Here is a 27662-nt window from a genome sequence, read left to right as displayed (position 1 = left end):
AGCTCATTCTTGGCTGGCGCATACGTTCGCACCTGGAAACAGCATCTGTACTATGGCGAAGCCTTTTGTGACAAAGATGGTGAAAATAAAAAATCTGACTCGGGTTATAACCTTCCCTTGCTCTATCCCAAATTTAAAAAATCAAGTGCTGGACATATAAGCCAGTCCAAGTCTGGTGCCAAGCCCGCCACACAATGAAGGGACCTTGTTGGCTTCTTCAGTCTCCTCCCAACTATATGCCCTCAAATTCCTTCCTATTTCTCTGTGAAGATTGTGGGATCTTTACAATGTTCCAGTTACCTCAGAGGAACGCTTTCAATGGTTTTGTTCCAGTTTTTTTACAGTTCCAAAAATCAAACAAGGACGCAAACCTCATACTGGATTTAAATTATCTCAACACCTTCTTGTGGGTCTGAAAGTTTTGGATGGCATCGCTGCAACATGGGGAGGTCTTGGCATTCCTAGACATCAAAGATGTGTTTTACATGTCCTCTTTTCCTTTTCCCTCTGCATCAGCAATTTCTGCTCTTTGTGGTGGGCGAGCAGCACTTCCAGTTTGTTGCACCCCTTTGGCCTATCCACAGCCTTACAGGTCTTCTGCAAGGTGCTAGCCCTGATTCTGAGAGGGCCGAGAGACCGTTAGGTAGGATGGCTGTCGGCTTCAGAAGGGCGCCCTGCTCCTCAGTACATCTGGCGTGGGATAGGGGAGCCCAGCATGACAGATCCAGCAGCCAATCGCACAACGCATTTTGAGCGTGCGCAGTAGCCACACAGGGCGTGGGGGGGGGGGGGGGGAGGGGAGGAAGGGGAGGGGGGAAGTACAGGCGCTGTAGAATCTGTAGGCTGCCAATCAGGATTTGCAAGCCCATTAGGAAGGGCACTATGGGCTCTACAGGCCTGTGTTTGAATTATTGTTGGCTAAGGGACACCACTTGTCCCTTGTGGACTCGCCACGTTACCGAGTGTTAATGCAGTGCTGGTTGGTCTACGACCAGGATGTACTAGACCATTGGGGCTGGCCAGTTCACCAGTAGGTATTGTGACACTAGTACTGGCACTCTGCTGCATATGAGAATCATGCGATTTTAGTGCCTGGGCAATCTGGGAACAGGGTAAGGTACGCCTGACTTTAGCAGGGACCTCTACTCTGTCGTCAGAGCTATCTTTTAGGGTACTACTGCTGTCTACAGGTTTGAATACTGAGCCTGATTCTGACCCAACGCTCTCATCTGTCATGCTCAGTATCCTGTAGGCCTCTTCACTAGTGTACCTTTCATTTCACATTTTGGCCAATAAGTTTATATGTACCTAGTGTGACTCACAGGTAAAAAAAAAAAAAAAAAAAAAGCACCTGGTTGTCAAGGACTGTTTGAGCTGCTACAAAAAAAATTGAACTGCTAGCGCTAGCAGAGATCAGGCCTGTTTCTGCTAATGCTGCGGTTTTGTGTGCTGTGCATCGGAAGTGACGCAGAGGGGCTAAACACAGGTGCTGGCAGGTGTCGGGGCTGATCCTACTAATGCTGCATTTTAGGGTTAAAAGTATTAGGTTAAAGGGTTAAATGTATTAGTGAATATGTGGCAGGCCGTCTGGGATTGACGCTAACTGGCATCACCTGGAGCACTAATACAGAAAAAAGATCTGTGCACTGTGCTAATGACACTGACAGGCAGGGCCGCCATCAGGGGGGGACAGCCGATACACATGTACGGGGCCCCGACGTCTTGAGGGGCCCGGCTGCTGGGGCCCCAACTAAGGAGACCAAGTTGCTGCTGCCAGGAGCAGACTGACCATTCGGCACTCAAAGGAAACATCACAGAGCTGGCTTCTCCCTAGGTTTTCCCGTGCCCTAGCTCCCGCCCCGCTGTCCACCTGTGTGTGAAGACTATTGGTTGCTAACAACCAATCAGGTGCAGGGAAGCCCCGACAGCCTCTAGTGCTGCATTTACCAGCGCTAGAACTAGTGGCTGCTGTCCCGACCTGGAGTCTGTTCTGACCGTTCATCCAGTCTCCCGGGAAATACTGATAAAAGCACAGCTGCAGCAGTTATCGCATCCCGAGATGAGGCACAGAAGCTGTTTCAGGCAGTGAGCTGGGGGGGGGGGGAGGGGTGATGAGCGGGATGGTACTAGACAGTGCTCTGGAGGTTTACACCAGGAGAGACCAGCTTGTCTTCCTTATCTATGTGACTGGTGAGTGCATAGAAGTGGAACATCCCCCACCTCTGCTGCACCCATTCAGTGTGTACTGTGTGCACATTGGGGCTGCACTCCTTTTGTTGTGTCTACTTTCTTCCTTAGATTTCCTCTGGAGACATCTACTTATCTGGAAGCTGTATACTTCTTGCTTATTGGAATGCCTTCTTTTTTTTTCTTACAGTGAAGTTGCTGCCAAAAGACTCACCAATGATTTGTGAGTGATACTAAAGGGTATTTTTTTTCTTCTTTAAAATAGATAAAAAAGATACCATACTTACCTGCTGACCGTCTCCTGTAGTATATGTGCAGTCTCTGACCATCTCCTGTAGTATATGTGCAGTCTCTGACCATCTCCTGTAGTATATGTGCAGTCTCTGACCATCTCCTGTAGTATATGTGCAGTCTCTGACCGTCTCCTGTAGTATATGTGCAATCTCTGACCGTCTCCTGTAGTATATGTGCAATCTCTGACCGTCTCCTGTAGTATATGTGCAGTCTCTGACCGTCTCCTGTAGTATATGTGCAGTCTCTGACCGTCTCCTGTAGTATATGTGCAGTCTCTGACCGTCTCCTGTAGTATATGTGCAGTCTCTGACCGTCTCCTGTAGTATATGTGCAATCTCTGACCGTCTCCTGTAGTATATGTGCAGTCTCTGACCGTCTCCTGTAGTAGGTCTGCAGTCTCTGACCGTCTCCTGTAGTAGGTCTGCAGTCTCTGACCATCTCCTGTAGTCGGTCTGCAGTCTCTGATCATCTCCTGTAATATAGATGCAGTCTCTGATCATCTCATGAAGTATGTCTGATGTGAGAGCAGCAACCCTGCTCAGAGATGGCAGCGAAAAGTTCTGACGGGGAGAGGAGACTAAGTGTGAGGAGATGGAGGCTACCTTTGAGGTAAAATAAGGGATGGAGGCTGAGCTTGAGGTGACAGATGCTGACTGTCTATGAGGAGATGGAGGCTCCTCAGAGGTGAAAGAGCTTTTTTAAGGCAGTGTGTCTTTCTCACAATGTCATCCCCTCTGAGGTGTCTGTGTGTCCTTCCTCACAGGATCCTCCGACTGACAGCAAAATTATCTGAGGAAACTTTATAGAACAACGCAAGAACTCCTACTATGTCATTAATACACACAAAGCCTTCAAAATGTCCAACATCGGCTTGGGTGAGGACATTGGAGGATCCCTGGACAGTAAGTGTCTTTAAATTCAAAGTCAGCAGCTACAGTATTTGTAGCTGCTGACTTTTCATTTTTTTTTGGGGGGAGCCTGGAGCTCCTCTTTAAAGAGGTTGTAAACCTCATAATTTTTTTATTTTTTTAAAAGTACACCTGAAAGACAAACACATAATGAGCTAGTGTGCATTGCATACTAGCTCATTATGAAATACTTTCCTGAGAACGAAGCCCCGACCACTCGCCTCTCTCGTGGGTGACATGTTCTGTCACCCTTCTTCCGGGTTCGCGGCATCTGGCCATCTGATTGGCTGGACCCGCGATTACATCACTCGCGGGAGCCGATGGTCACGGCATGGGGCTCTGAAGGAGCGGCACCAGCGGCCGTTCCTTCAGAGCGCATGCACCAGTGATGTCACTGGCTGCATTTAAGGTAAATATCTCCTAAACGGTACATAGATTATGAGATATTTACAGTACCTATAGGTACAGAGGAGGGTTTACTTCCTCTTTAAGTTGTAAAGGTGGGAAAATAAAAGTGGGTTCACTGAAGGATTTGGTGGGACAGCTAGTGGGCGGGCCCTGGGAAATGTTGGTGGTCAGGCCTGGGGGCCCAGGCCCAAAGCTGTGTAAGGGGCCCCAAAATTTCTGATGGCTGCCCTGCTGACAGGGCAGTGAAGAGGTTAACTGGGGGTTAAAACTGTATTAGGGAATATATGGTGGGTACCCTGACCTTATCTGGGACTGCCGCTAATGCTATCTAGCGTCACCAGTGACCCCAATACTGTGATCAGTAAAAAATCTGTACACTGTACCTAGTGACACTGTGACAGGGAGCAAAAGGGATAAAAGAGGGGGGGGGGGGGGTCAAGCCTGTGTGTTCTAGTGTCAGTGTAGTGCTTTTACTCACTGTCTGATGCCGTCTCCTCTCACACTGGAACTGAAAAGGGCTCCAGGAGAGAAGATTGCATCATTTGTAAACACAGGCGCAGGAGGTTCTGCCATTCATCAGAACCAATCAGCAGGTCCAGGCCTTTAATCTTTAGCCTGGACCTGATGACTGATCGGTTCTGAATCAAATCCAATCATGGCCGGGCGCGAAGGCCGCCCTGCTGTAGTAAATGTACGTTTTAACGGTCCAGAAGATGTTAATTTATAACACAAAAAAAAAACCCCAGTGGTGATCAAATACCACCAAAAGAAAGCTCTATTTGTGTGAAAAAAACGATAAAAATTTAATTTGCGTACAGTATTGCATGACTGCGCAATTGTAAATTAAATTAGCAAAGTGCTGAATAGCAAAACAATTCTTCTGGAGCTTAAGTGGTTAAAGAGGAGAGGGGGGGGGGGGAGGAGGGAAACTAAACTTCCCCTTTTGGTTGAAGTTCCGCTTCAAGGATTGGTAAGCTGCAAAGTTTACTATGCTTCAGTTATGAATAAACACAGAGAGTGAGCAGTACCGTTCACCCACTATGTTCATTCAGGTGAGGAAGGGGCCAGTAAATTACATCCTCCATCCTGAAACATTCTATCTATTCCATTCTGAAAACATCCCCCATAGCAGCTGGATTTGGGGTGTTGCTCAGTTAGCCAAAAGAAAAGGGACAGGAGGGTACGGCGCTTACTGGTACTGATCCTTTTTCCTCCTGCAGCCGCTAATTTTTGACGGAAGGGAGAAGAGGAGAAGCATCTTTTTAGCAGATGCAGAAGGAAAGAGAATTGGTACCAGTAAATGCTGCCCCTCATATCCAAGTGGTAGGATTGCAGTATACCCATCATCCACCATCAATTGACCCCTGACCCTAGATGCGAATAGGTGGAAATTACATACTTACTGTACATAGTTGGCCAGGTTGAAAAAAGTCCATCTAGTTCAACCATTTAAAAAAAAATTAATACAATCCCATATACACAATCCTATACCCACAGTTGAGCCAGAAGAAGGTGAAAACCCCCAGCAACGCATGATTTAATTTGCTACAGCAGGGGTAAACGATTCTTTCCTGATCCCCCGAGAGGCAGTCAGATATTTCCTGGATCAACTTTACCTATAAATGTTAGTACCCAGTTATATTATGTACATTTAGGAAACGATTCAGGCCTTTTTTAAAGCAATCTACTGAGCTGGCCAGAACCAGCTCTGAAGGGCGTCTATTCCACATTTTCACAGCTCTTACTGTGAAGAAACCTTTCCACATTTGGAGATTCTTCTAGATGTTAAGAGTGCCCCTTTGTAATGATCTTAAAGTGGTGTTCCGCCCGGGGAAAAAAAATAAATAAAAGTCAACAGCTACAAATACTATAGCTGCTGACCTTTAACATATGTACACTTACCTGACCAGGGAGCCTGTGATGTGGACACCCCAGACGATTTTTGGGTCAGGTGCTGCCGCTGCCATTCGTCGTAAGGGAAACCAGCAGTGAAGCCTTTTGGCTTCACAGCCGGTTGCCTGCTGCGCTTTCTAACTGGCCCAGCGGCGGAGGAAGGAGGCCGAACCCCCAAGGGATGGCCCTGTGGCACTATCTCCCGGAAGTGGGAAAGGGTACCTGTCATAATCAAAATAACCCAACACTAAGTTCACTATATGGACCCCTTATGTTTTTGTACATGTTGATCATATCCCCCCTTTATCTCCTCAGCTCTATCAAGTGTACATGTTTTACTTTTAAAATTTGGGGAAAGATATCTATCTTCTTTCCCCTGCTTATATCTTGTATGGGGAGTTCCCATGTAGCAAACGTCATTTAACCATGCTGACTCCTAAGGATCAAACCTTGGTTCTTTGTGTTCCTAGGAACCAATGGTACTCTCTTTAGAGATAGTTCTACCCTAAATTCATCTTAAGCATCCTTTACTGGTAACCATTGTCTTGGCGAGCTAAATGCCTGTCCTGACAGGCACTGCATGCATGAAATCCTATTTCTGTTGGACCCATAATTGTATCAGGTGTGGCCTAGGGCCGCCTTCTCACTTAACCCCTTGGAGCTGGCTTCACGTAACTATGTGGCCTCTCAGCGGGTGGGTCTTGGCGCCAAGCGGCAGCATATTTGCCTGAATTAGTGTAAATACAGGTGTGCCAAGAGTGCACACCCTGCGCACTCCCAGCACAGTTACTGGTAGCCAACAGAAAGCTCCCGATCGCTACTTGTGATCAGGAGTTTTCCGTTCATGTGACCATCGTGACCGCCAATCACGGCGGTCACATGATCTTAAACCCCCACCCGGCCTCCTAAACCTGTTAAAGGGCCGGGAGGCACCGGCCCCAAGAGGCTCAGGTGGCTCTAATCTCTCCCTACCAGGATATTATTCTTAGGTCCCGAGGTCAGGGCCCAGCTCTCTTAGGGGAGGTAATTTTCTTTTTCACAATAAACGTTTATTGAACAAGTGAAAACAAAGTTAAAAAATTGAGGGAGGTCCTTTTCTTTGCTGATCAGGCTATGGATTTTTTCCTCTCAGCACTGACTTCCAATAGATTTCTGTGGGTGACCACTGTAGGGATTTTATTTTTATTCCATTCTGGTTGGATAGGTGGACCGCTTTCCAGACTTAGGGCACCTTTTTTGGGATTTTCACTCCCCTGTCAGACTATTCTTACTAATTATGTGGCTGTTTTCTGGCACCGGGTTTTGTTTTCCCTATACTAAATTACCACTTGTCTTGTTTTCATATTATTGTTACTGGGCAGGGGTTGAAGCCTCATCCAGTGTCAGCTTGGATCCTTCAGGCGGCTCTTAACCTGTAAACGGTCCACAGTTTCTTTAATACTGGGACTGTTAGCAGTTGTTTCCTAGATCTCAGTTGAACTGCTTTTGGATGTTGAAAAGGTGAAGATAAAGATTGCCTGTCTCCCTCAATGGATAGAAATAAAATAGGGGTTTTCTACATACCACAAAATCCTTTTCTTAGAGTCCACTGAGGGACACAGGTCCTATTGCTCTGTGGTTTTGATCATGCTCTTAGTACCAGACTGGTATTAGGATGGGTTATCCTGGACTGGACTGTAGAAGACAGTGTAACCTGACCGAATGTGAAATGCTTCCTTTAATAACTTAAAAAAAAAAGGATTCCATGGGGAGTTAAAAAATTCTATCCTGTGTTAGCCTATAGTGGAACTTAAAAGGGCATTTCCATGTGGCAGTGTTTACTCTTTGTGATTGGCAATTGAGGCTTTGTGAACTGTGTAGAGCAAGGGTCTTCAAACTACGGCCCTCCAGTTGTTCTGGAACTACAATTCCCATCATGCCTAAGTATGTCTGTGAATGCCAGAGTTTTACAATGCCTTATGGGATGTGTAGTTCCACAACAGCTGGGGGGCTGTAGTTTGAGGATCCCTGGTGTAGAGGGTGAAATGGGAGAGGGTAACATGCTCCCCTATACCCAGAAGTATCGGTCATTTCACAGGGCTCCAGCTGGTGGCAGAGTTTCATGGGGAAGGTAAGTAGATAATTGTGAAGAAACTGTTCTAAAAAGAACCTGTTACTTTGTCCTGAATTTGTTCTGCTTTTTTACATACCATTGCTGCAACCATGACAAGAATTATTTGTTGTACAGATGGTCCACTTACCTGACATTTCATAAGCATATTGAAGAATTCATCACCTGGCTCTTGCTGGTCACCTTCCACCTTTAGATGACCCATGTTATTATGCGTTAGTCGTAGACCAGGCAAGTTCCCTACGCTCGCTCTCTGGTCATCCAGTCGCCTGCTCTGCGAGCTGGCAATCAGGTCAAAGAATTCTTCTGTCTGGGGAGATGCCATGAGCGAAGAGGCAGCTGGAAGAACAAAAATGGGTCATTGGTGGTCATGTATCAGTTCTCCTTTCTTCCACTAAAGGGAATCTGTAATGTTTAAGGAAACCCTACCGGGAGAGATGCATAGAGCCTGTGGTGTTTCCCCTCTTCCATCAATACTTTGTTTCCCTACCTGTAATCAGCATGCAAAATGGGATTTTTGACTTGCCTGTAAAATATTTTTCTTGGAAGCACAGTATAAGACACAGGCCCCTTTAAACATAAACACTGGTTTATACACAACCACCTTCAGGTGATTGGACACTGGCAAACATAACTGTGGGACATAGCCCCTTCTACTCCAAACAATTCCCAGTTTTGATAGTTTGGCCAGTTTTGACACCAAGATAGATGGGCAAGAGGCCTCTACCCTATTTCCAAAAAAAAGGATTTTAAAAGTAAAATCCCATTTTTTAAATCATACAGTACAGGACTCGTTCCTTTAATCACAGACACTAGGATGTACCCAAGCAATACAACTGAGGGGTAGACAACACAGCATACTTTTCTCACAGGCACACAAAAGAAAAAACAAGGAAACCTCATCCCAAACTCAAAAAGCTTCTTATGGCCAAAGCTGTCCTCAGCAGAGCGCTGAACATTCATTTGGTAAAACTTCACAAACGTGTGAACCGGAGGCCAGGTGTTGGCTTTGCAAAATAGAGAAACAAACGCCTGGCAATGACAGACCTAGTACAGTGAGTCTAAAAGGATAAGTTTACCTTTATTAAAAAAAAAAACAAAATGCTATTTTTTTTTCTGGTAAAAAGAATGTGCGTTTACTTTTTCTTTTGAGCCTGTAAATCATTGCACCTGTGACAGGTGCAATGTCAGCTTCTTGCAAACTGATAGGGTAACTGTCTGTCCGTACCTCTTACATAGTTACATAGTTAGTGAGGTTGAAAAAAGACATCAGTCCATCCAGTTCAACCTATGATGTGTGTGTGATTTGATGTTAAACGTACATTGTATACCCCTGTATGTTGTGGTCCTTAACCACATCCCGCCCGCCCTATAGCAAATTGACGGCGGGATTGTGGTTGCATTATCCTGACCGGACGTCATATGACGCGCAGAGTGGCGATCGGTGATGCGAGGTGTCAGCCTGACATCCTGCATCTCCGATCTCGGTAAAGAGCCCACTGACGTAGGCTCTTTACCATGTGACCAGCCGTGTCCAATCACGGCTGGTCACATAGTAAACAGGAAGAGCCGTTGATCGGCTTTTCTTAGTTCATGCCTGACAGGCACGAGTAAAGGAGCGGTGGCTCCCCTGACGGGGGGGGGGGTCGGCACTGGTAATCAGATCATTGATTACCAGTGCAGACCCTCGGGGGGGTGCCACTAGATCCACCAGGGATGCCCACCCATGACCTCAGGGATGCCCACCATTGCCCTCCCCATCAGTGCTGCCCGCCAGTGCCCTCCCTATCAGTACTGCCCACCAGTGCCCATCATTGCCATCTATCAGTGTCGCCCACCAGTGCCCATTATTGCCCACCAGTGCCGCCTATCAGTGCCGCCTATCAGTGCCCATCAGTGCTGCCTATCAGTGCCCATCAATGCCGCCTATCAGTGCCCAGCAATGCTGCATATCAGTGCCACATATCAGTGCCGCCTATCAGTGCCACCCCATCAGTGCCTCCTCATCAGTGCTCATCAGTGCAGGAAAAAACTTATTTATTTACAAAATTGTATAACAAACAAAAAAACGTTTTTTTTTTTTCAAACTTTTCGGTCTTTTTTTATTTGTTTAGCAAAAAGAAAAAAACCCAGAGGTGATCAAATACTACCAAAAGAAAGCTCTATTTGTGGGGGGAAAATGACATAAATTTGGTGTAGGTAACAGTGTTGCATGACCGCGCAATTGTCATTCAAAATGCAACAGCGCTAAAAGGGGAAAATTGGCCTGGGCAGGAAGGGGGTGAAAGTGCCCGGTATTGAAGTGGTAACCACTTGCCTACTAGGCCTATTTTTGACATTTGGTGTTTACAAGCTAAAATCAGTTGTTTTTGCTAGAAAACTACTTAGAACCCCCAAACATATATATTTTTTTTAGCAGAGACCCTAGAGAATAAAATGGAGATTATTGCAATATTTTTTATCACGCCGTATTTGCGCAGCGGTCTTCCAAACGCAATTTTTTTTTAAAAAATTAACTTTTTCGAATAAAAAAATAAGAAACCAGTAAAGTTAGCCCGATTTTTTTCCATAATGTGAAAGATACTGTTACGCCGAGTAAATAGATACCCAACATGTCATGCTTCAAAATTGCGCACGCTCACGGAATGGCGACAAACTTTGGTACTTAAAAATCCCCATAGGCGACACTTTAAAAATTTCTACAGGTTGCCATCTTAGAGTTACAGAGGAGGTCTAGGGCTCAGATTATTGCTCTTGCTCTTATCGATCGCGGCGATACCTCACATGTGTGGTTTGAACACCGTTTACATATGTGGGTGGGGTTGCCGTATGTGTTCGCTTCTGCGCGCGAGCTAACGGGGACAGGGCGCTTTAATTTTTTTTTTTACTATTTATTTTATTTATTATTTTTTATTTTTACACCGTTTTTTAAGAAAAAAAAAATTGATCATTTTATTTCTATTACAAGAAATGTAAACATTCCTTGTAATAGAAATAGGCACGACAGGACCTCTTTTTTGTGAGATCTGGGGTCAAAAAGTCCTCAGATCTCACAAGTACACTAAAAGATAGAAAAAAAAAATAAATAAATAAAATGGAAAAAAAAAAAAGGGACCTTTTAGCTGATTGCTAGGCAACGACGATTGCCGTAGCTCCGGTCCTCCAAGACCATAGATTTGAGTGAGGGCAAGCTTGCCCTCACTCGACGTCCTGTCTGTGAGAATCCGGGACCCGATCGTTTTCCCCGCTGCCGGCAGGTCCGGTAAGGGGGGAAAAGGACTGGGACGCAGCGGAAAGCCGACCGCCTGCAGTTTAAAAAAATACCAGGGTTATGGCAGCTATCTGCTGCCATAACACCGGTATTTAGTTTTAAAAGCAGGACGTATATATACATTGGCCGGTAGGGAGGTGGTTAAGGTGCCCATCTAATAGTTTTTTTTAAGCTATCAATTCTCCCTGCTGATACCACTGTTTGTGGAAGAGAATTCCACATCCTTACTGCTCTCACAGTAAAGAACCCCTTACGTATTTTTAGGTTTAACCGTTTTTCCTCTAGTTTTAGTGAGTGGCCCCGTGTCTTATTGTATTCCCTTTCTCTGAAAAGTTTGCTCCTTATGCTAGGGTCCTCACCAGAACAGTATTTGTACATTGATATCATATCCCCCCTCAAGCGTCTCTTCTCCAGAGAGAATAAGCCCAGTGCCTGGAGTCTTTCCTCATAGCTGATGTCCTCCATTCCCCTAATTATTTTTGTTGCCCTTCTCTGGACTCTCCTTTCTGAGGACTGGTGCAAAGAACTGGACGGCATACTCCAGGTGTGGCCGGACCAGGGACTTGTAGAGTGGGAGAATAATCTGTTATTTCTGGAGGGAATCCCCTTTTTTATACATGCCAGTATTTTGTTGGCTTTGCTTGCAGCGGCTTGGCATTGCATGCCACTGCCAAGCCTGTTGTCCACCAGGACCCCCAGGTCCTTTTCCATCTTAGATGCACCCAGAGGTCCCCCCCCCCCCCCCCCCCCTAGCGAGTAGCTTGCTTTTTTATGTTTCTGAAGCCCCAAGTGCATTACTTTACATTTTTCAACATTAAACCTCACCTGCCATGTAGTTGCCCACCCACTTATTTTGTTCAGGTCCGCTTGTAAGGTTTCCACATCCTGCATAGAAGATATTGGCATGCTTAGTTTAGTATCATCGGCAAAAACCGAGATTGTGCTAGATATTCCCTCCTCTAGGTCGTTTATAAATAAACTAAACAGGATTGGTCCCAGGACAGAACCTTGGGGGACCCCACTTTCCACACCTGCCCAATCCGAGTACTCCCCATTTATCACCACCCTCTGGACTCTCCCCTGGAGCCAGTTCTCTATCCAGGTACCCTATGTACCCTATGTATCACCCTAACCTACGTACCTTAGTTTGTACAGTTTTAGTTTGCAAAGGCATTTGACACAGTTCCCCACAAAGTCCAGATACACCACATCCACAGGCCTTTCTTTATCTAGATGGCAACTCACTTCATTGTAGAAGGTTAATAGATTAGTCTGGCAAGAACGGTTTTTCATGAATCCATGCTGATTACTACTAATAATACCGTTTTCCTTACTAAAGTCTTGTAAGTAATCTCATAACATCCCCTCGAAAATCTTGCACTACTACTAGACTACTGATGTTAGGCTCACTGGCCTATAGTTACGCAGGATATATTTTGGCCCTTTTTTAAATATTGTTACCACGCTGGCACCATACCCGTCTGTAGACTATCCTTAAAGATCATGAATAATGGTCTGGCTATCACCTGGCTGAGCTCTTTAAGAACCCTCGGGGGCAAGCCATCCGGTTCTGGTGATTTATTTATGTTAATTTTTTCTAGTTTAGTTCTAAGTCTATCCTCTGTTAGCCATGGGGGTATTTCCTGAGGTAGATTATTTAATTTAGCATTGCAAGCTGGGTTAGTGTACCCCCCCCCCCCCAATTATTTTGTGAAGACTGAAGAGAAGAAATTATTTAACACTTTCGCTTTCTCTCTGTCCTCTGTGGCCAGATTTCCTTTGTCGCCTTTTATGGGGCCAATGTGTTCTGGCCTCGCTTTCTTACTATTTATATACATAAAGAATTTCTTGGGTTTTTTTTTTACTCTCTTTCGCTATATGTCTCTCACGTTCTATTTTAGCTGCCTTGATTTCGCCTTTACATTTCTTATTACACTCTTTGTAATGCTTGAATGCAGCCAGTGGCCCCTCCGCCTTGTATTTTATGAAGGCCTTTTCTTTAGTATTAATATGCATTTTTATGTTGGAGTTTAGCTCTTTTAAATTTATTTTCCTTTGGAATACACTGGCCAATCCCTTTGTTTAGTATGCTCTTGAAGCACTCCCATTTTTGCTCCGTGTTCTTTGTTCCCAGGGTTCTATCCCATTCGGTATTTTCTAGGAAAAAGCGCAGTTTTGGGAAATTGGCTCTTTTGAAATTCAGTGTCCTTATATTACCCTTGTGTTTCCTATTTCCATGATTAATACTGAAACTAATTGACCTATGGTCACTGTTTCCTAAGTTGTCCTGTATTTCTATATCCGTGAGCAGGTCTGTATTGTTGGTAATCAGTAGGTCAAGTACCTCATCGTTTCTTGCGGGTGCATTCACCATCTGACCGATAAAATTGTCCTGCAAAACATTTAGGAACTGCCGGGCCTTGGATGAATACACAGTTCCTTCTGCCCAGTCTATATCTGGATAATTAAAGTCCCCCATTATAATGACATTTCCCATCCTTGCTGCCAATCCAATCTGTGAAAGGAGGTCCGCCTCCCCCTCTGGTTGGGGGGCCTATAGCATACGCCCAATATTACTTTCCCCATAGTGCCTTCCCTTTGAAGTTCTATCCATAGAGATTCTGCCTCATCCATAGCTCCATTATTAATATCATCCCTCATATTAAACTGTACATTATTCTTAATATACAGACATACCCCTCCTCCTTTTTTACCTTCTCTATCTCTGCGATAAAGGTAATACCCCTGAATGGTCGCCAGCCAATCATGAGAGCTGTCAAACCATGTCTCTTTAATCCCCACAAAATCTAAGTCCTCCTCATACATCAGCAGCTCCAGCTCTCCCATCTTTTTAGCCAGGCTTCTAGCATTGGTATACAAACCTCGTAACTTTGACCGGATGCATACTATATCCTCGTTTGATGTTGTTTTAAGTCTGCTCTTGTGATCTTTTCCCATACCCACCTTGGATTTAGGAATTATGAGTGCCCTACCGCTAATGTCCCCATTTGTGCCCGCTGAACCTTGCTCCCCGCTGGCTAATTCTACATCGGTACCCTCCCCCCATCACCTAGTTTTAAAGCCCCTCTAACTTGTTGGCCATCTTCACACCCTCCCCATTTAGGTGCAATCCGTCCCTACTAAAGTGCCGGTAGCCGACTAGGAAGTCGGCCCAGTTTTCCAAGAACCCGAAACCCTCCTTACTACACCAGCTCCTCAGCCACTTGTTAACATCCCTAATCTCCTGCTGTCTCTCTGGTGTGGCTCGAGGTACAGGTAGTATTTCTGAAAATACTACCTTGGAGGTCCTACTCCTCAACTTAGCTCCTAATTCCCTGAAATCGTTTTTTAGGACTCTCCATCTCCCTCTGCCTATGTCATTGGTACCTACGTGTACCATGACAGCTGGGTCTTCCCCAGCCTCACCCAGTAATCTGTCCACCCGATCCACGATGTGCCAAACCCGAGCGCCCAGTCAACAACAGACAGTTCGGCGCTCACGGTCTTTGTGACAGATTGCCCTGTCTGTCCTTCTAATAATTGAGTCCCCTACCACCAGAACCTGTCTTACCCGCCCTAACTGGAGGAGTTCTTCCCCTGGCAGCTAGGGACGTCGCTCTGCTGCAGCAATGCTGGTCCCTGACTGGTTTCCCCAACATCACGCAACGGGGCCGATTTATTGGGGTGCTCCAGCCCAGGATCGGCCTCCTGGCCTTGTTCCCTTCCACCCCTCCTAACTGTCACCCATCTACTCTGCTCTGATGCCTGCACCCTTGTATCTCCAACCTCCTCTGTGCAGGCCCTTGCCTGCACCTGTCGTGTACGATCCCAGCTCTCCTTCAGTATGGAGAATCTTCTCAGTGTTGCCAGCTGCGTCCCTATATTCATGACCTGAGCTTCCAGGAAAGCAACATGCTTACATTTTGTGCAGCTGTATTCGCCCTCAACCGCATGATCGAGGAACGTATACATACCACAAGATGTACACCGAATCGCAGGCATTGTACCCACTAATCTAATCTGATGGGGATTTAGTAATTTAAGTTTGTCCTGTGTGGCTGTTTTCTAGCTTCCTAACTCTATTTTCTTACCCTCTGGTACTCCGCAACACTCACTGGCGCTCACTGGACACCCAGACACTCCGGTACTCAAGTACTCACAGAATTCAGGTACTCACAGACACTCTCACAGACTCTCAGGTACTCCCCAGGTAACACTCAGGTACTCCCCAGGTAACACTCAGGTACTCCCCAGATAACACTCCGGTACTCCCCGGGTAACACTCAGGTACTCCTCAGGTAACACGCAGGTACTCCCCAGTAACACTCTGATACAGACAGGCAGTTACATTTGTCCAGAAAGCTCAATGGACTACAAGAGCGTTCACCAGCGCCCTCACAGCTGATTGAGAACTACAAGCTGTCAGCCACAGAGGCTGATAGAACTCGTAGGCATTCATCCACAGAACTCTGTTATTGAATGATGGAGCCCCACATGGCTACGCTCTTTTCAAATTCTGACAGCGAGTGTGGGGAGAAGATTCCTGGATGGCTGGCACAGGGAGGGGGATCAAGGGGAGGCTACAGGAACAGAAACATGCTACAAGTTAGACCCTAAAAATGGGTGGAACATGTAACATGTTCTCAAAGCTGAACTTATCATTAACTGTAAGCATAAACTTTATTTATGACCTGCCTAATTCATCTACCATAGTGAAATGAGATGCAAGGCAGGGGGGCATTAGAAAGAGATTATCTGACTGAAGGATAAAGGCAGGGGCCATGAGGTAAACCTGCTCTGCACACACCACATGCAAAAAGTAAACACGAAAAAATACTCCTGCGCTGCCTATATAGCTATTTCTTCTCACGAGCTGCCACCAAACACTGTTACCGCATAAAAAAAAAAAAAAAAATGTAAATGTTAGTGTTGTGCTGCGCAAAATAACCACCAAACTAGTGACTCCACCTGACTTCTCTATGTGTCCACATGCACTCACTAAACCACTTTTGTGTATGTACTCTTCTATAATATAAAAAATGTGTCACAAATCAACAATTACTCATATATCAATAATACCATGGTGGTAACCACTTGCCAAACGCCTAAATGGCAAAATATGTCATTACTTTGCAGTTTAATATGGCTGCAGCTAGATGCATGAGTGGCTGCATAGCCACTGGTGGGAGGGTTGGCTCCCTCTCACCGCTTTCCGGTGGTTCTGGCGGTGGCGGGCAATAAAGATTAGCAGAGGAAAGATGACCTCCGCTTATCTCTATGACCTAGGAGGCCCAGAGAGACGTCATTCACAGCCAATGTTAAACAAGGCCATTTTTGTGGGGGGGGGGGGGGGTGGAGGGAAGCATTAGAATAGTGCTTTTTTTTTGGTCTGTTGCTTTACATTGTAGAGGAGAGATGTGGGGTCTTTTCGACCCCAGATCTCTCAATAAAGAGGACCTGTCATTCTTTATTGTTGGCACAAGAGATGTTTACATTTCTTGTGACCCCACTAAAAGTGATCAAAAATATTTTTAAAGGGACAATGTAAAGATAAAAAACGTAATAATAAAAAAAAATATATGCGAACACATGCGTAGGCCACGCCCACATATGTAAATGTGTTTGCACCACACATGTGAGGTATCGCCTCAAACCTTATAGCGAGAGCAATATTTTTAGCACTAGACCTCCTCTAACTCTATATTGGTAACCTGTAAACATTTTTAAAGCTTTTAAAAATCATATAGGATACCTGTGCTAAAACATATAAATTACAAATGAGCAGCAATCTGTGACACTATATGCAAATATTTTGATAAATATATGAAAAATTTAACTCAATATTGTGAAAACACAAAAATGAATCAATATAAGGACATCAAACTTATTAGGTGAAAAACAAGTATAAGGAAATCACACCAAATATATAAATAGTGTCCATAAGAGCTCATGCACAAAGACTAAAAAGGAAAAAAAAAAAATATATATATATATATATATATATATATATATGTGAAACAAGAAAGGTCCCTTTCACATGGGCTTTCCGATCAGGTCCACCTGTCAGTTTTTCAAGCGGACCTGTCGGACACTCCATGCACCTTTATGGAGCAGCAGATGTCAGCGGTGACATCTCCGCTGACACCCGCTGCAATCCAATCCGATCCTGTCTGTGAAAGCAAGACGGATGGAAACCCTATTTTCCATCCCCCTGAAGGATCGGATAGGATGAAAAAGGACAGGCGCTCCGTTTTCAGTTTCAAAGATTTTTATTGAAGTTTTGTGGAAAAGAACATCAAAGGTACAAAAAATAAAACTGTAAACATAGGCATATCAGTCCCAATTGTCCCTCAATATCAGCCACCTATTCAGCCCATCACTGTGTCGCAGCCCTGGGGTAGCTAATGTAAGCACACTTAGGCATTGTAATTGGGAGTCCTAGTTGGGCTTTTGTTACATATCAATGATGTCAAAGAAATAGGAGTAAAGAAAGGGAAGAAGTAGAAGGAAGAGTAGGACCCCGCCCCGCACCCCCACGTCCCCGAAACCCAGATGACCAAGCCCCTCCTAATCACACTTTATCAAAACTGTTGCATTTTATCATTCAGCATAGCCGACATACGTTCATTGAGCATAACCCAGGAAAGTTTATGTCGGAGCTGCTCGAATGGCAGGAAAGGGGACCTCCAAGATCGTGCTATCATTATTTTTGCGGCCGTGAATATAAATGTAATAAGCCTTCTCTGCGCAATCGTGGTGGTCTCCACCTTCAGACCCAATAAGGCCTGTTGTGGGGATTTAGTCAGGTTAATTTGCGTAAGGGTGTATATAGAATTATACTCCCTTATCCAATAGCGGCGTACCTTGGGGCATTGCCACCAGACGTGGAACAGGGTTCCTTCCTGACCGCAGCCACAGAAGCACAAAGAAGATGCTCCAGGTAAGTATTTCGAAATTCGCGCCGGTACCATGTACCAGCGCAGTAATGCTTTGTAGTTCGCTTCAATAATCGAGGTATTAATTAACGATCTGTAGGTGTCCTGAGCCATAAGTCGCCAGTTCCCACTGAACCATATACGACAACTTCACGGAAGAATCAGACAATAGATTATACAGTGCAGAGATATAGCCATGAAGCTTGTCGTATTTCTGACAGAGATACTCCATGGTCGTGATGTCAGAGAGCTGGGATAAAGTGCGTAGGTACTGTTCAATTTGGGTAAAGCGATAGAATTCAGACATAGGTAAGGCGTATTTCTCAATCAGTTTCTGTCTTGTCAGAATACCCCTATGGTCGCAAAAGTCCGCTATGCGTATGAGCCCCTTATTCATCCACCACTTGAAAGGTCTGGGGGAGAGACCCGGGGGAAACCCGCTATTATTGAGCACAGGAGCCAGGGGGGTCTGGAGTGATTTAAAGTTGTGAGCTTTGGACAATCTGTCCCAAATAGCCAATGAATGGGATAGGGCCGGGCACAATATGGGGGGGGGGGGTGCTCTTTAGGTGGTTGCCACATGAAAGGATATAATAAAATATTTACAAAAATGTGAGGGTTGTACTCACTTTTGTGAGATACTGTATTTTTCCTTTTTAGCCCTTGTGTATGGGCTCTTATGGACACTATTTATATATTTGGTGTGATTTCTTTATACACGTTTTTCACCTAATAAGTTTGATGTCATTATGTTGATTCATTTTTAGGTTATCACTAGGGATGCACCGATCCGACTTTTTTGGTCCCGATCCTGATCTTTTGCTTTGTGAAATCGCCGATCCAGAGTCCGGTCCGGACAGTGGCGTACCTAGAGCATTTGGCACCCGGGGCGGATCCTATATCTGGCACCCCCCCCCCCAACTTTAAAATGTAAAAACACCCACAAAAATTTGTAATGTTTTCAGGGATATTTATTGCACAAATTTCACAGCCCCCCATCACAGTGCCCCTCCGTCTCTCTAATCACAGTGCCCCCTTTTACACTCTCTGCCTCCCCTGCACAGTCCTACCTTCAGCATAAATAACTAATATTATTAGCAATGTGTTTAAGTTTGAGTAAGAGATTGTAGACTTGCTAAAGGAGATGGTCAGAGACTGCGGACATGATACAGGAGATGGTCAGAGACTGCAGACATGATACAGGAGATGGTCAGAGACTGCGGACATGATACAGTAGATGGTCAGAGACTGCGGACATGATACAGGAGATGGTCAGAGACTGCAGATATGATACAGGAGATGGTCAGAGACTGCGGACATGATACAGGAGATGGTCAGAGACTGCAGATATGATACAGGAGATGGTCAGAGACTGCAGACATGATACAGGAGATTGTCAGAGACTGCAGACATGATACAAGAGATGGTCAGAGACTGCAGACATGATACAGAAGATGGTCAGAGACTGCAGACATGATACAGGAGATGGTCAGAGACTGCAGACATGATACAAGAGATGGTCAGAGACTGAGGACATGATACAGAAGATGATCAGAGACTGCGGACATGATACAGGAGATGGTCAGAGACTGCAGACATGATACAGTAGATGGTCAGAGACTGCGGACATAGTACAGGAGATGGTCAGAGACTGCGGACATAGTACAGGAGATGGTCAGAGACTGCGGACATAGTACAGGAGATGGTCAGAGACTGCGGACATGATACAGGAGATGGTCAGAGACTGCGGACATGATACAGTAGATGGTCAGAGACTGCGGACATGATACAGGAGATGGTCAGAGACTGCGGACATGATAGAAGAGCACTAGGGGGGCCGGAGAGCACAGGCGAAGCAGAGAGCACTGGAGGAGCTGAAGGGCACGGTGGGGGGGGGGGGAATTAAGAGGGGGTTTGGAAAGCATTGCAGGGGGGTTGGAAGGCGCAGGGGGTGGAGAGCACTGGGGGGGGACAGGGAGCACTTGGGGGGGCGGGCAGGGAAAACCAGGGGGGGTGGAGAGCACTGGAGGGGACAGGGAGCATAGGGGGGGCTAAAGAACGGGGGGGTCTTCCTGCAGGAGGGAGAGGAGGAGAATCAGTTATTCAGCAGCTGCAGGACCAGGAACCTTTCCCTGCTCTATTTACCTTCCCTAACAATCAGGGACACTGTCCTTGACCTACCACTCGCTCCAGGCATGCCTGAATGACGGTGTCAGAGAACAGTTTGTAGAAGGATTGGCACATCTGCAAATGCCCAGCAAATCCAAAGATTGGCACATCGAAATTTGCCAATGCTAATGCACTTGTGCACACTGGCAGGATCCATGCACCAATGTTCATACAATGTGTGACAGATGCTGGTGCCCCATCCCCCTCCTATCCAGCATACACACTTGGGCACTTACCTTCTTCCAGCCGAGGCTCCGCCCCTACTTCCCGCCGCGGCTCCGCCCCCCCCCTAGCAGTGTGGACTGAAGGAGCTGCCAGCCTGCCACTGCAGCTGCCTTCACACTGCATACGGGATAACCAAAACACGCCGGGCAAGACGCCGGCTGACACCCCCCAGTGCGTGGCACCCGGGGGCCGCACCCCCGCCCCCCCCCCCCCTTGGTACGCCACTGGGTCCGGAAGTACTGTTTTGTGAGCTTATAACAAAATAATACTTCCAGATTGGTATCGGCAGATACCTTATAACAATTGTGCATTTAAAGAGGAAGTAAACTCAGCTATGAAAATCAAACTTTTACAATGTATTAAACGTACATGCAATATAATTACATTTCACATTAAATATTCACATCATAACTGTCTAGAAATACCTTTATTTTAAAGTTTATCTTTTTCCTCTTCCTTGGTGTAGGCAGCGCCATGTCTAGTCCTGTTTTATGCTCCCCCTGCTGCCGTCATTTCCGCCCTTACTGTAGTTGTAAGACTCTCTGTGTAAGACGTGCTCTCTCAGTCTCTCACACTGTCTTGGAATGCTTGGAATTTTCACTCACTCGCTCCCTCCTCCCCCCTCCCCCCTCCCCTTGTGTAAACTGTCATGCTCACTCCCCCTGTGAGATGACAGGAAGCTGGAAAGAACGGCATAGCTAATCGCGAGACTTAGCTGTGCCCTGACAGAACAGGGAGAGTTCAGAAACGGCATGCAGACGTGCCGTGGATTAGATAACACACTGGGCATGCGCAGATGACGTCAGAAAAAATTACAGGAAGGATTACAGGAAGAATAAACAAGTAAGAAATCTTTTACAGGCATCTATCAACTGCTTTGTTTCTGCAGATTAGAATAAGCTAAAGTGAAAATTATGAGTTTACAACCTCTTTAAGAGGTTAAACTTCCCTCCTCTAGCAGACAGAACGAAAAGATACATTGTATTCATTGTGTTTACTTAACTGGGAGACTGACAGGCATTTGCAAGAGGCTCTTTTTTTTTTTTTTTTTCTTTGACAGCTGTTCTCTGCTCCCTCAGAGCTATGTAAAGAGCAAAACCGGATCGGCCCGTGGATGTTAATTTTACCGATCCCCCGATCCAGCAATTATGGCCATATCGGCGCCGATATCCGATCCTAAAATCGGATCGGATCGGTGCATCAGTAAATATTGAGTTACATTTTTTAACCTCTGTTTCATATGTTTATCACAATTTTTAAAGCGTTGCCTATGGAAATTTTTAAGTAGCTTAGTTTGGCGCACAAGCTTGCTCAACTTTCAAGCATGACATGTTCAGTATCTGTTTACTCACCGTAACATCATTTTTCATATTTTACCAAAAAATTGTGTTATATAGTGTTTTTTTTTTTTTTTTTTAATTCGTTAAAGTGTATTTTTTTTCTTTTGAATTGCATTTAAAAAACCACTGTGCACATAATGTGACAAAAAATGGGAACCACAGCCATTTTATTCTCTAGGGCCTCTGCTGGGAAAAAAAAAAATGCAGATTTTTACTTGTAAACAAAAAGTGCCAGAATTGGCCTGGTCCTTAAGTGGCATAGTCAAATATAGAGGTAAGGTGGAGTCACTATAGCTTGGTGTTTTGAGCAGCGCAACACTAATATTTACAACAAAAATTGTGAGGACACCTCTTAGGGAAGTTTAGTCCTGATTAAAGTGGAGGGAAAGAAACCACCTTGGGGAGGAAGGAGGTCTGAGGTCTCTTGTATGTATGAAGTGCAAGAAAAGGCTCTCTCTAAAAGATAAAGCCGCCAGCCTCAAGATTCATCTCGCTGATGTCATAGTCATGGGAAAAAGCCACCTTGTAAGGTCAGCCAAGGAAATATCCCAAATGAGCTTGAGGGGAGACCTCTGTAGAGCTGACAAGACACTGGGGAACAAATGAGGGGAGCTACAGTATGTGACCTTCCCTTGCACAAAAACTTTCAGCAGGTGGTCTCTGAAAAATAGCCAAGGCTGAAATTTGACCCTTGAGGGTACTCAAGGCCAAGCACTAATCCAGACCAGACTGAAGAAATCACAAGATACATCAAGTGGAGAACCTCCTAGGATAGGACTTCCATCTCTTTCACCATACAAAACAAGACTTCCAAGTGCAATGATAGACCTTCCGAGAAGTCAACTTCCTAAATGTAGAAATAACGAAGTCCAAAAGATCACCAAGATCCTTGGCTTCAACAGCCAAGCCTTCACAGTCAGCAACTGAGAAGCGTGATAGTAGAAAGGCTCTCGAGATAACAGATTAAGTTGGTCTGGAAAAGCCCATGAAGTCTCCCAGTATTTGGAGGATGTCAGAGTACAAAGTTCTTCTGTGCCATTTCGGTACCACCAGGATCACTGGAATGCCCTCCCCTCCATCTTAATCTTGGGAAACAGCTGAGGAAGCATACCTACCTGGAATGAACGTGTATATCAGCCCAAAATGCAATGGATGCACAGGTGAGCCCGTGGGATCAAAGGCTTAAGGATCCCTGATCTTGGCCATGAACCTGTCCACTGTAAACCCCTACAGTGATAAAAAGGTCTCAGAATCCTTCCTGGTGAAGAGATCATTCCTTCTCATCCCTGTCCCCATGAAAGTCTGCCCCACAACGGTGGACGGTGGACTATGGTCAAAACCGGAGTGGCTGCGGGAACTGTAATTTTCACCTTTCTAGCTAAGAGGATGCTCTTCAGGCCAGTGACTGCCTAAATCAAAACAAATAATCAGCCAAGCGCTCACTCCGAAGGGGAAGACTGGCGTGCTGCTCTCCTCAGGCAGGGAACTCCAAACGGATGCATAAAAGAAAAGAAAAGGAGGCGCAAACACCTAGTGCATTACCCGTGGTACTGTTAAAATTGGTTTAATAAAAATGCTGAATGCATACTCACAAACATGAAGAATAAAAATCGTATTGCAAATTCCCGTCACCCATGTGTTGGACCATGTCCTGGAAATTGCGACCGCTAACGCGTTTCGGGAGTCAAGCTCCCTTCCTCAGAGCTCTGAGGAAGGGAGCTTGACTCCCGAAACGCGTTAGCGGTCGCAATTTCCAGGACATGGTCCAACACATGGGTGACGGGAATTTGCAATACGATTTTTATTCTTCATGTTTGTGAGTATGCATTCAGCATTTTTATTAAACCAATTTTAACAGTACCACGGGTAATGCACTAGGTGTTTGCGCCTCCTTTTCTTTTCTTCAGTGACTGCCTAAACCCTTTCACTACCAGAGCCATGTTTGCACATGTTAAACAAATCATTTTTGGGTCTGGCGATTACATAAAACCCCCAAATTATTTTCTGTCTAACCCTAACATTGTGTGTGCGTGTAAAACGACAACAACCTTTAGTACACTTTTTTTTAAATAGGCAGTGATTTAAAAGCCTCATCAGTTTAGAGGTACCTGTGACTAATGGGCCTAGAATTAATGATTGCACTCCAGTGTGTACGATGATATGTAACATGAGTTGCACAAGCTACGTTTTTGTGCGTAGGCACCTACGACATGCATTTACACTCTTGTGTGTGTGTGTGTGTGGAGGGGGGGGGGGGTGGGTGTTGGATCAATAATTTATTTAGGGGCAATTTTCGGTGCTTGGCTATAACTATTTTTTTTTACTTTTTAAAAAAAAAATTTCCACATGGGAGAAAACTCCATGTGATGCATCTTTAGTAGGTTCTCTTTAATGGGATGTTTCACCTGCACTCCAATGAGTCCAATGCAGTGCAGATAGCACTCTATTAGACTCTTCCCCAACAATACAGCCATACTGGTTGAGGACAGTTACTAGAGGAGCTTGAAGTGATTTTTTACACATCACGTCTGGGTCAGTAACACAAAGGGGAGATCAGCTAAAGGACGTTCGCTGATCTCCCTCCTCTATATACACCCCAAAGCCACCACTAGTTGGCAGTAAAAGGGTAAATAAAGGTGTCCAAGCACTTCCCAAAGAGTTGTTTCCCGCCAAACCACTATTAATCAGCAGTCCACCTTGTAATCTAAAGGGAGCTCGGAGCTATTCAAAATAGATGACTCATCTAAACATTTGTGCATGAATGGATTGCATACTTAGGTGTGCTGTCTATTGAAAGTGCTGTGCCACGATCGTGACTGCGGTGCTTGTGTGTGGAAGTGATGTCATCGCAGCTTGGCCATTCAAATGGCCAGAGCCTGCGAACTCTGAAGAAAGACTGGGTGACGATGGAATCCCTGTCAGTGTTGACGTAGATCTGTTGTAGGTTTGTCATACTAGCACATTATGACAATAACCTGCACAGGGAACATTTTTTTCACAGTTTACTACTGCTTTAAAGCTATAGTTTGGCGAAGATTAAAAACAAAAAAAAAAATCAGCACAAGGGACATACAGTCAGTAGGATTTGTCCCTTGTGTTGATTCCTCTTCTTTTACCTACTTTATTGTCCCATCAACCCCTGTTGTAATCTTCCGATTAACCACTTCTGGGTTGCCCACTGTGTATTTACGTCGCTACTTTGGCGTTAAATACCGGGATTATAGCAGCAGATAGCTGTCATAACCCTGGTAAATTTTTACACAGCAAGCATTCTGCTTTAACATAAAAGTGATCCTAGCAGTGGATCTGCAACAGGATCACTTTTATGGGCGGCGATAAGGGTCCCCAACCCCCTCCCCCCGCTTCCCGGAGAGATCAGCAGAGGCAGAAACGATCTGATCCTGGGTACAGATGGGCAGGAAGTCGAGTGAGGGCAAGATGCCCTTGGAGGACTGGAGTGATGTCAAACGTCACTTTCACCCTTCAGTCTTAAAGGTTCCAATTTTTTTTTGGAGCGGGGGGGACTGGATTTTTGACTTACCATAAAATCCTTTTCTCTAAAGTTCATTGACAGACGCAGCTCCATATTCTTCTTGACCATTGGGTTATGCTGCCCCCTACAGGAGTAGGACACTAGGCAGGAAAAAGCTTTACAACGCCTATGGGGCAGTCCCTGCAGGCATACATCCACACACTCTGCTATCACCTTCAGCTTTGTTGCAAGCAGTGTTTAGAAGGAAAAAACCCCATCCCAAATTAGAGGGGCAGGTGCTGCGTCTGTCAATGAACTTCAAAGAAAAGGATTTTACAGTAAGTCAAAAATCCATTTTTTCTATCGTTCATTGACAGACGCAGCTCCATATTCTTCTTGACCATTGGGATGTCCCAAAGCAGTATTTGCATGAGGGGTGGGAAAACGACACAAAGAAAAAACATAATTCCCCAAAGGCTAAACTTAGCCAACCAGGTAACAACTGGAGTTCACCTAGAAACAACGTACACCCTTCAAAGAGAATATTTTCTCTTTTAGACAGCAGCCTTCAAAACCTTGCGGCCAAAAGAGGCATTCGATGATGCCAACCCATCTACCTTGTAGAATTTCTTGAACGTGTGCACCGACGACCAAGTTGCCGCCTCGCAAACTTGCATTACTGACGCCTGATGGCGAAAAGCTCAGGAGGCACTTAGCACCCTAGTAGAATGCGCCTTCACAGGGAAAGGTGGAACCTGACCCTTCAGTGAATAAGCCTGTACCACCGTCTGCCTGATCAATCTGGAAATGTTCGCAGCAGAAACAGCCAATCCCTTTAGAGGTCCTTCGGTGAGGACTAAGAGAGAGTCTGATTTCCTGAAAGATTCAGTAGCCGCCAGGTAAACGCTAATTGCCTGAACCACATCCAAAGAATGCAAAGCAATTTCCTTGGGATGCTTGGGCTTAGGACAGAGTGAAGGCAGCACAATGTCTTCATTCAGATGGAACTCAGAAACCACCTTAGGAAGAAACGACTGACTAGGTCGAAGTACCACTTTATCTTTGTGGACCACCAGATAAGGAGAATGGCACGGCAGGGCAGCGCCGCCAATTAAGATACTCTGCAGGCAGAAGTAATAGCCACCAAAAAGGCAACCTTCTGAGACAGTTTAAGCAGAGGAATATCCCTAATGTTCTCAAAAGGAGGTTTTTGAAGAACAGATAATACCAAATTAAGATCCCACGGAGGTAGCAGGTACCGTCTCGGAGAAGCCATATGGCGAACCCCTTGTATATAAAGGCGAATTAAGGCATGTGTAGCTAAAGGGCATTGGACAAATACAGCCAAAGCCGACACTTGGCCTTTGATAGTGTCCAAAACCAACCGCTGTTCAACCTCTTTTTGAAGAAAGGTCAAAATCCTAGCCACCGGAAAAAGGGGAGAATACACCTCCAGTGATTCACACCATGAGATGTACGATTTCCACATACGTTGATAGATCTTCCTGGAAGTAGACTTTCTGATCTTTCACAGTGTAGGAATGGAAGAATCAGAAAGACCTCTATCCTTCAATACCTGGCATTCAACAGCCACGCCATTAAAGCCAGCGACTGTAAAGCAGGATGGAAGATCGGCCCTTGAGACAGCAGATGTTCCCCGAGAGGAAGTCTCCAAGGAGCATCGCGACCAACCTTACCAGACCTGCATACCAAGACCGGCAAGGCCAGTCTGGGGCCACTAGAATGACCGGAATCCCTTCCACCTCTATTCTGCACAGAAGCCTCGGCAGGAGTTTCAGCGGAGGGAACGCATAGATCAGCTGATACTGACCCCAAGGAGCCACCAGTGCGTCTGTGGCGTCGACCAGAGGATCCCTTGACCTGGCTACAAACCTCTGAACCTTCTTGTTAAGTTGAGAAGCAAACAGGTCGACATCGGGTGTCCCCCACCAGGCACACGGGAGGTGAAACACCTCCGGGTGCAGGGACAACTCCCCCTGATCCAACACCTGACGACTCAGGTAATCCGCTTGCCAGTTTTCCACACCTGATATGTGTCAGAAAGGGCTGGAACAGACTTTTCTGCCCATTCCAGGATCTCAGCCACCTCCCGGGCCACCAAGACACTCTCGGTGCCCCTTTGATGATTGATGAAAGCCAACCCGTGGCATTGTCCGATTGAATCCAGACTGGACAACCCTGTAAACGAGTTGTCCAATGACTCAGACAAAGCTTTATCGCTCTGAGTTCCAGAATATTGATCGGAAGTCTGGACTCTTCTACTGTCCAGGACCCCTGGACACAGAGCTTCCCCAGCAATCCTCCACAGCCGGACAAGCTGGCGTCTGTGGTTACCACAGTCCAATACAGTGGAAGGAAGGACTTGCCCTGGCGTAGTGCTAAAGAGTGAAGCCACCATAATAGGGCAGTCCATGTGTTGTGACTCAACC

General features: G+C 45.6%; 1 protein-coding gene across 1 annotated transcript in view; it reads right to left on the bottom strand.

Moving 5' to 3' along the window:
- Positions 1-27662, bottom strand: part of GPSM1 (G protein signaling modulator 1) — a 683442-nt gene that overhangs the window by 16883 nt on the left and 638897 nt on the right. The window contains exon 13 of the mRNA XM_082264403.1: positions 7931-8139. Coding sequence (XP_082120529.1) covers positions 7931-8139 — 209 coding nt within the window. The remainder of the gene's footprint in view (positions 1-7930; positions 8140-27662) is intronic.

This window comes from Pelophylax lessonae, assembly GCF_965119305.1.
Source record: "Pelophylax lessonae genome assembly, chromosome: 7".
Lineage (NCBI taxonomy): Eukaryota > Metazoa > Chordata > Amphibia > Anura > Ranidae > Pelophylax > Pelophylax lessonae.
Note: the sequence above shows the minus strand (reverse complement) of the source record. Positions and strands in the feature narration are given on the sequence as shown.